The sequence below is a fragment of the Oncorhynchus masou genome, unplaced genomic scaffold (assembly GCF_036934945.1).
Source record: "Oncorhynchus masou masou isolate Uvic2021 unplaced genomic scaffold, UVic_Omas_1.1 unplaced_scaffold_2209, whole genome shotgun sequence".
NCBI classification, from domain to species: Eukaryota; Metazoa; Chordata; class Actinopteri; order Salmoniformes; family Salmonidae; genus Oncorhynchus; species Oncorhynchus masou.
The window spans coordinates 37,501-47,500 of record NW_027008684.1 but is presented as its reverse complement, the minus strand read 5'-3'; the positions used below and the strand labels follow the sequence as shown (position 1 = coordinate 47,500).

At 48.0% G+C, this 10,000-nt stretch overlaps 1 protein-coding gene across 1 annotated transcript in view; it reads right to left on the bottom strand.

Annotated features, from left to right (window-relative positions):
- Window positions 1-10,000, bottom strand: part of LOC135533090 (replication factor C subunit 1-like) — a gene marked incomplete at its 5' end in the record, with an annotated part of 33,855 nt that overhangs the window by 16,436 nt on the left and 7,419 nt on the right. The window contains 6 exons of the mRNA XM_064960484.1: window positions 1,445-1,582; window positions 2,155-2,243; window positions 4,295-4,409; window positions 4,599-4,714; window positions 5,082-5,490; window positions 9,884-9,988. Of these exons, the coding sequence (XP_064816556.1) occupies window positions 1,445-1,582; window positions 2,155-2,243; window positions 4,295-4,409; window positions 4,599-4,714; window positions 5,082-5,490; window positions 9,884-9,988 (972 nt within the window). The remainder of the gene's footprint in view (window positions 1-1,444; window positions 1,583-2,154; window positions 2,244-4,294; window positions 4,410-4,598; window positions 4,715-5,081; window positions 5,491-9,883; window positions 9,989-10,000) is intronic.

Here is a 10,000-nt window from a genome sequence, read left to right as displayed (position 1 = left end):
GAGGGGGAGAGGAGAGGAGGGGAGAGAGAGGAGGGGAGGAGGGGATAGAGGGACAGGGGTGAGAGGAGAGAGACGAGGAGAGGAGAGAGTAGGAGAGGAGGGGAGGAGAGAGGAAGAGAGGAGGGGAGGGTAGGGGAGAGAGAGGAGGAGAGGGACAGGGGAGAGAGGAGAGGGGAGGGGAGGTGGGAGAGAGAGGGGAGAGAGGAGAGGAGGAGAGGAGAGAGAGGCAGAGAGGAGGGAGAGAGAGGGGAGGGAGAGGGAGAGGAGGGAGGAGAGAGAGGGGAGGGAGAGGGACAGGGGAGAGAGAGGAGGGGAGGAGAGGGGAGAGAGGGACAGGGGGAGAGAGAGGAGGAGAGGAGAGAGAGGAGGGGAGGAGGGGAGAGAGGAGGAGGGGAGGAGAGAGGAGGGGGAGGGGGAGGGGAGAGAGAGGAGAGAGAGAAGGAGAGGAGGAGAGGAGAGAGGAGGGGAGAGAGGGAGGGGAGGGGAGAGGAGGGAAGAGGAGGAGGGGGAGAGAGAGGAGGGGGAGGAGAGAGGAGAGAGGAGGAGAGGGGAGAGAGGGACAGGGGAGAGAGAGGAGGGGAGAGGGGGAGAGGAGAGGAGGGAGAGAGAGGGAGGGGAGGAGGGGATAGAGGGACAGGGGTGAGAGGAGAGAGACGAGGAGAGGAGAGAGTAGGAGAGGAGGGGGAGGAGAGAGGAAGAGAGGAGGGGAGGGTAGGGGAGAGAGAGGAGGAGAGGGACAGGGGAGAGGGAGAGGGGAGGGGAGGTGGGAGAGAGAGGGGAGAGAGGAGAGGAGGAGAGGGGAGGAGAGAGAGGCAGAGAGGAGGGAGAGGAGGGGAGGGAGAGGAGAGGAGGGAGAGAGAGGGGAGGGAGAGGGACAGGGGAGAGAGAGGAGGGGAGGGACAGGGGAGAGAGAGGAGGGGAGGGACAGGGGGAGAGAGGGAGGGGAGGAGAGGGGAGAGAGGGACAGGGGAGAGAGAGGAGGAGAGGAGAGAGGAGGGGAGGAGGGGGAGAGAGGAGGAGGGGAGGAGAGAGGAGGGGAGGGGAGGGGAGAGAGAGGAGAGAGAGAGAGGAGAGGAGGAGAGGAGAGAGGAGGGGAGAGAGAGGAGGGGAGGGGAGAGAGAGGAGGGGAGGAGAGGGGAGAGAGAGGAGGGGAGGAGAGAGGAGGAGAGGAGGGGAGAGAGGAGAGAGATGGAGGGGAGGAGAAGGAGGGAGAGAGAGACGAGAGATGGAGGGAGAGGAGAGGGACAGGGGAGAGAGGAGGTGGGAGAGAGAGGAGAGGTAAGATGAAAAGAGAGATAATAGAAAACAACTTTGTTCCATTTGAATCTATATTGACGTGTTTCTGCTTCTGTGTGTTCCTGAGTGTGTGTGTGTGTGTGTGTGTGTGTGTGTGTGTGTGTGTGTGTATGTCCCTGAGTCTGTGTGTGTGTGTGTGTGTGTGTACCTTGATCTGCTCCAGTCGTGGTCTCTGGAAGCGCAGGTCAAAGCAGTAGTTGGCCAGAGAGCGGATCTTTTGATGGTTACGGTCATTACACATACAGATGATGGGGATCCTGGACTGTTTAATCAGACCTATCATCTCCTACAGGGGTCAGAGGTCAGAGGTCGTTACACATACAGATGATGGGGATCCTGGACTGTTTAATCAGACCTATCATCTCCTACAGGGGTCAGGGGTCATTACACATACAGATGATGGGGATCCTGGACTGTTTAATCAGACCTATCATCTCCTACAGGGGTCAGAGGTCAGAGGTCGTTACACATACAGATGATGGGGATCCTGGACTGTTTAATCAGACCTATCATCTCCTACAGGGGTCAGAGGTCAGAGGTCATTACACATACAGATGATGGGGATCCTGGACTGTTTAATCAGACCTATCATCTCCTACAGGGGTCAGAGGTCAGAGGTCGTTACACATACAGATGATGGGGATCCTGGACTGTTTAATCAGACCTATCATCTCCTACAGGGGTCAGAGGTCAGAGGTCGTTACACATACAGATGATGGGGATCCTGGACTATTTAAATCAGACCCATCATCTCCTACAGGGGTCAGAGGTCATTACAGATGGGGATCCTGGACTGTTTAATCAGACCCATCATCTCCTACAGGGGTCAGAGGTCATTACAGATGGGGATCTGGGTACCTGTATCCCTCCGCGGTCTTCGTTGCCGGCCATGCCATCAATCTCATCCATGATGAGAACATGTTTACTACTGACTGTCTGAGACGAACCTGGAGAGAGAGAGGAGAGAGGGGAGGGGAGAGAGAGAGGGGAGGGGAGAGAGAGAGGAGAGAGAGAGAGAGAGAAGGGGAGAGAGGGGGAGGGGGAGAGAGGGAGGGGAGAGAGAGAGGGGAGGGGAGAGAGAGGAGAGAGAAAGGGAGAGAGAGAGAGAGAGAGAGAGTGGGAGGGAGAGAGAGAGAGAGTGGGAGGGGAGAGAGAGAGAGTGGGAGGGGAGAGAGAGAGAGAGTGGGAGGGGAGAGAGAGAGAGTGGCAGGGGAGAGAGGGGAGGGGAGAGAGAGGGGGGAGAGAGAGAGTGGGGAGGGGAGAGAGAGAGGAGAGAGAGAAGGGGAGAGAGAGAGGAGAGAGAGAGAGTGGGAGGGGAGAGAGAGTGGCAGGGGGAGAGAGAGAGGGAGGGGAGAGAGAGTGTGGAGGGGGGGGAGAGAGAGTGGGGAGGGGAGGGGGAGAGAGAGTGGGGAGGGGAGAGAGAGAGGGGAGGGGAGAGAGAGAGGGGAGGGGAGAGAGAGAGGGGAGGGGAGAGAGAGAGAGGGGAGGGGAGAGAGAGAGAGAGAGTGGGAGGGGAGAGAGAGAGTGGGAGGGAGAGAGAGTGGGGAGGGGGAGAGAGAGAGGAGAGAGAGAGAGAGAGAGAGAGAGAGAGAGGGGAGGGGGAGGAGAGGGAGAGAGAGAGAGGAGAGAGAGAGAGAGAGAGAGAGAAGGGGGAGAGGGGGAGGGGAGAGAGAGAGTGGGGAGGGGGAGAGAGAGAGAGAGAGAGAGAGGGGAGAGAGGAGGAGAGAGAGAGTGGGAGGGGAGAGAGAGAGAGAGAAGGGGAGAGAGAGAGAGAGGAGAGAGAGAGTGGGAGGGAGAGAGAGAGAGAGGGGAGAGAGAGAGAGTGGGAGGGGGAGAGAGAGGGAGGGGAGAGAGAGTGGGGAGGGGAGGGGAGAGAGAGTGGGGAGGGGAGAGAGAGAGAGTGGGGAGGGAGAGAGAGAGAGTGGGAGGGGAGAGAGAGAGAGAGTGGGAGGGAGAGAGAGAGAGTGGGAGGGAGAGAGAGAGAGAGTGGGAGGGAGAGAGAGGGAGGGAGAGAGAGTGGGGAGGGGAGGGGAGAGAGAGTGGGGGGAGGGGAGAGAGAGAGAGAGTGGGGAGGGGAGAGAGAGAGAGTGGGAGGGGAGAGAGAGAGAGTGAGTGGGAGAGAGAGAGTGGGAGGGGAGAGAGAGTGGGGAGGGGGAGAGAGAGTGGGGAGGGAGAGAGAGAGGGAGGGGAGAGAGAGTGTGGAGGGGGAGGGGGGAGAGAGAGTGGGGAGGGGAGGGGAGAGAGAGTGGGGAGGGGAGAGAGAGAGAGTGGGGAGGGGGGAGAGAGAGAGTGGGAGGGGAGAGAGAGAGAGAGTGGGAGGGGAGAGAGAGAGTGGGAGGGGAGAGAGAGTGGGGAGGGGGAGAGAGTGGGGAGGGAGACAGAGTGGGGAGGGGGAGAGAGAGTGGGGAGGGGAGAGAGAGAGGGAGGGGAGAGAGAGTGTGGAGGGGAGGGGAGAGAGAGTGGGGAGGGGAGGGGAGAGAGAGTGGGGAGGGGAGAGAGAGAGAGTGGGAGGGGAGAGAGAGAGAGAGTGGGAGGGGAGAGAGAGAGAGAGTGGGAGGGGGAGAGAGAGTGGGAGGGGAGAGTAAACAAATAATTCAATTCCATCCACAAAGTGCAATTTGGTTGCAGAAAAATGATGTGTGTGTGGTGATGTGTGTGTGTGTGGTGATGTGTGTGTGTGTGTGTGGTGATGTGTGTGTGGTGATGTGTGTGTGTGTGGTGATGTGTGTGTGTGTGGTGATGTGTGTGGTGATGTGTGGTGATGTGTGTGTGGTGATGTGTGTGTGTGTGTGTGTGTGGTGTGTGTGTGTGTGTGTGTGTGTGTGTGTGGTGATGTGTGTGTGTGTGTGTGGTGATGTGTGTGTGTGTGTGTGTGTGTGTGTGTGTGTGTGGTGAGTGTGTGTGTGTGTGTGTGTGTGTGTGTGTGTGTGTGTGTGTGTGTGTGTGTGTGTGTGTGATGTGTGTGTGTGTGTGGTGATGTGTGTGTGTGTGTGTGTACCTGTGTAGAAGTTGTTGATACTGGTGTTGTTCAGAGACTCAGCGATCACCTGTTTCAGACTGTTCTTACTGCGAGTACAGCTGGCATTCATCTCTACGTAGCTGTAGCCCAGCTCCTACACACACACACACACACACACACACACACACACACACACACACACACACACACCACAGAGAGAGACAAACAGAAAGTGAGATTTGAACCAGACGAGACGAGAGGAGGACAGAGAGTAGATCAGGAGACAAACAGAAAGTGAGATTTGAACCAGACGAGAGGAGGACAGAGAGTAGTTCAGACTGACCTCACAGACCAAGGCAGCGGTGGTGGTCTTGCCCACGCCAGGAGGTCCAGATAACAGCGCTGCCTTGAAGCTTGAACCATTATCCTTACTACTGGTGAACTTACCAAACCCTCTCCCTGGGAGAGAGGGAGAACACATACATTATTTATCTACTACTAAGAGAGTATACAAACACTACTAGACAGAGACACAGACAGAGACAGAAAGAGAGACAGAGACAGAGAGAGAGACAGAGAGAGAGACAGCGACAGAGAGATGAGAGACAGACAAAGAGAGAGAGACAGAGACACAGAGAGACAAAGAAAGAGAGAGACAAAGAGAGAGAGAGACAGAGAGAGAGAGACAGAGAGACAGAGAGAGAGACAGAGAGACAAAGAGAGAGAGAGACAAAGAGAGAGAGAGACAGAGAGAGAGAGACAGAGAGAGAGAGACAGAGAGAGAGAGACAGAGAGAGAGAGAGACAGACAGATGAGAGAGACAGACCTGCTGGTTTAGCCCCTCCCACTGCATGGTGGGTGTGCCAGTTCTTCAGCCAGCGAAGCAACTTATTGGCTTGGCTCTGGTCTCCCTGCTGACCAATCACAGCCTTCAGATTCTGGGGACGGTACTTATCCACCCACAGCAGACTGAAATCTTCACCCGCGAATGAGGGCAAAGACAGAGTGGCAGAGGAGGAAGATGATTGGCTCTTACCCCCCAAGTCCAGCCCTCTTTTGACCCCTGAACCTGTACCCCTCCCTGGGAGGGTCACGCTGTCCCCTACCCTGACTCCTCGCCCCGACGCTGAGCCAGGTTTGGAGGGGCTGGGGGTCATGGAGCGAGTTTTGGGGGACTTTTTGGGGGTGCGGGTGGTGGTCTTGGTGTCCGGGGTTCTGCTCTTAAATCCCTTGTTCTGATAGGACGAAAGAGGAGATACAACAAATTAACATCCTCACCAGGAAGACAGAGGAGACAACATCCTCACCAGGAAGACAGAGGAGAGACAACATCCTCACCAAGAAGACAGAGGAGAGACAACATCCTCACCAGGAAGACAGAGGAGAGACAACATCCTCACCAGGAAGACATAGGAGAGACAACATCCTCACCAGGAAGACATAGGAGATACAACATCCTCACCAGGAAGACAGAGGAGAGACAACATCCTCACCAGGAAGACAGAGGAGAGACAACATCCTCACCAGGAAGACAGAGGAGAGACAACATCCTCACCAGGAAGACAGAGGAGACACAACATCCTCACCAGGAAGACAGAGGAGAGACAACATCCTCACCAGGAAGACAGAGGAGAGACAACATCCTCACCAGGAAGACAGAGGAGACACAACATCCTCACCAGGAAGACAGAGGAGACACAACATCCTCACCAGGAAGACAGAGGAGAGACAACATCCTCACCAGGAAGACAGAGGAGAGACAACATCCTCACCAGGAAGACAGAGGAGAGACACAACATCCTCACCAGGAAGACAGAGGAGACACAACATCCTCACCAGGAAGACAACATCCTCACCAGGAAGACAGAGGAGAGACAACATCCTCACCAGGAAGACAGAGGAGAGACAACATCCTCACCAGGAAGACAGAGGAGAGACAACATCCTCACCAGGAAGACAACATCCTCACCAGGAAGACAGAGGAGAGACAACATCCTCACCAGGAAGACAGAGGAGAGACAACATCCTCACCAGGAAGACAGAGGAGAGACAACATCCTCACCAGGAAGACAGAGGAGAGACAAGATCCTCACCAGGAAGACAGAGGAGAGACAACATCCTCACCAGGAAGACAGAGGAGAGACAACATCCTCACCAGGAAGACAACATCCTCACCAGGAAGACAACATCCTCACCAGGAAGACAGAGGAGACAACATCCTCACCAGGAAGACAGAGGAGAGACAACATCCTCACCAGGAAGACAGAGGAGAGACAACATCCTCACCAGGAAGACAGAGGAGAGACAACATCCTCACCAGGAAGACAGAGGAGAGACAACATCCTCACAAGGAAGACAGAGGAGACAACATCCTCACCAGGAAGACAGAGGAGAGACACAACATCCTCACCAGGAAGACAGAGGAGAGACACAACATCCTCACCAGGAAGACAGAGGAGAGACAACTTCCTCACCAGGAAGACAGAGGAGAGACACAACATCCTCACCAGGAAGACAGAGGAGAGACACAACATCCTCACCAGGAAGACAGAGGAGAGACACAACATCCTCACCAGGAAGACAGAGGAGAGACAACATCCTCACCAGGAAGACAGAGGAGAGACAACATCCTCACCAGGAAGACAGAGGAGAGACAACATCCTCACCAGGAAGACAGAGGAGAGACAACATCCTCACCAGGAAGACAACATCCTCACCAGGAAGACACAACATCCTCACCAGGAAGACAGAGGAGACAACATCCTCACCAGGAAGACAGAGGAGAGACACAACATCCTCACCAGGAAGACAGAGGAGAGACACAACATCCTCACCAGGAAGACAGAGGAGAGACAACATCCTCACCAGGAAGACAGAGGAGAGACAACATCCTCACCAGGAAGACAGAGGAGAGACAACATCCTCACCAGGAAGACAGAGGAGAGACAACATCCTCACCAGGAAGACAGAGGAGAGACAACATCATCACCAGGAAGACAGAGGAGAGACAACATCCTCACCAGGAAGACAGAGGAGACAACATCCTCACCAGGAAGACACAACATCCTCACCAGGAAGACACAACATCCTCACCAGGAAGACAGAGGAGAGACAACATCCTCACCAGGAAGACAGAGGAGAGACAACATCCTCACCAGGAAGACAGAGGAGAGACAACATCCTCACCAGGAAGACAGAGGAGAGACAACATCCTCACCAGGGAGACAGAGGAGAGACAACATCCTCACCAGGAAGACAGAGGAGACACAACATCCTCACCAGGGAGACAGAGGAGGCACAACATCCTCACCAGGAAGACAGAGGAGACACAACATCCTCACCAGGAATGTTCCCCCTCACCTCTACATTAGTTATATTAGTAGTATTACATGAGTTATATTAGTAGTATTACATTAGTAGTATTACATGAGTTATATTAGTAGTATTACATGAGTTATATTAGTAGTATTACATGAGTTATATTAGTAGTATTACATTAGTTATATTAGTAGTATTACATTAGTTATATTAGTAGTATTACATTAGTTATATTAGTAGTATTACATTAGTTATATTAGTAGTATTACATTAGTTATATTAGTAGTATTACATTAGTTATATTAGTAGTATTACATTAGTTACATTAGTTACATTAGTAGTATTACATGAGTTACATTAGTAGTATTACATGAGTTACATTAGTAGTATTACATGAGTTACATTAGTAGTATTACATGAGTTACATTAGTAGTATTACATGAGTTACATTAGTAGTATTACATGAGTTATATTAGTAGTATTACATGAGTTATATTAGTAGTATTACATGAGTTATATTAGTAGTATTACATGAGTTATATTAGTAGTATTACATGAGTTATATTAGTAGTATTACATGAGTTATATTAGTAGTATTACATGAGTTATATTAGTAGTATTACATGAGTTATATTAGTAGTATTACATTAGTAGTATTACATGAGTTATATTAGTAGTATTACATGAGTTATATTAGTAGTATTACATGAGTTATATTAGTAGTATTACATGAGTTATATTAGTAGTATTACATGAGTTATATTAGTAGTATTACATTAGTTATATTAGTAGTATTACATTAGTTACATTAGTAGTGTTACATTAGTAGTATTACATGAGTTACATTAGTAGTATTACATGAGTTACATTAGTAGTATTACATGAGTTACATTAGTAGTATTACATGAGTTACATTAGTAGTATTACATGAGTTACATTAGTAGTATTACATGAGTTACATTAGTAGTATTACATGAGTTATATTAGTAGTATTACATGAGTTATATTAGTAGTATTACATGAGTTATATTAGTAGTATTACATGAGTTATATTAGTAGTATTACATGAGTTATATTAGTAGTATTACATGAGTTATATTAGTAGTATTACATGAGTTATATTAGTAGTATTACATGAGTTATATTAGTAGTATTACATGAGTTATATTAGTAGTATTACATGAGTTATATTAGTAGTATTACATGAGTTATATTAGTAGTATTACATGAGTTATATTAGTAGTATTACATGAGTTATATTAGTAGTATTACATTAGTTATATTAGTAGTATTACATTAGTTATATTAGTAGTATTACATTAGTTATATTAGTAGTATTACATTAGTTACATTAGTAGTGTTACATTAGTAGTATTACATGAGTTACATTAGTAGTATTACATGAGTTACATTAGTAGTATTACATGAGTTACATTAGTAGTATTACATGAGTTACATTAGTAGTATTACATGAGTTACATTAGTAGTATTACATGAGTTACATTAGTAGTATTACATGAGTTATATTAGTAGTATTACATGAGTTATATTAGTAGTATTACATGAGTTATATTAGTAGTATTACATGAGTTATATTAGTAGTATTACATGAGTTATATTAGTAGTATTACATGAGTTATATTAGTAGTATTACATGAGTTATATTAGTAGTATTACATGAGTTATATTAGTAGTATTACATGAGTTATATTAGTAGTATTACATGAGTTATATTAGTAGTATTACATGAGTTATATTAGTAGTATTACATGAGTTATATTAGTAGTATTACATGAGTTATATTAGTAGTATTACATGAGTTATATTAGTAGTATTACATGAGTTATATTAGTAGTATTACATGAGTTATATTAGTAGTATTACATGAGTTATATTAGTAGTATTACATTAGTTATATTAGTAGTATTACATTAGTAGTATCATATTAGTTGTATTACATTAGTAGTATTATATTAGTTATATTAGTAGTATTACATTAGTTATATTAGTAGTATTACATTAGTAGTATCATATTAGTTGTATTACATTAGTAGTATTATATTAGTTATATTAGTAGTATTACCAGGTACTTTAGACCAGAGCCCAATGTTCCCCCTCACCTCTACATTCATTATATTAGTAGTACTATATTAGTTATATTAGTAGTACTATATTAGTTATATTACTAGTATTATGTTAGTTATATTAGTAGTATTACCAGGTACTTTAGTAGTATTATATTAGTTATATTAGTAGTATTACCAGGTACTTTAGTAGTATTATATTAGTTATATTAGTAGTAGACCTCACCTCGGCCTCGGCAGCAATCAGGTACTTGGACTTCTTCCCTGGTGTACTTCTGATGAGCTCCAACAGACCATCCTCATCCAGGATCTTAGTTCCAAACCCCTCCGCCTGGAGACAGAG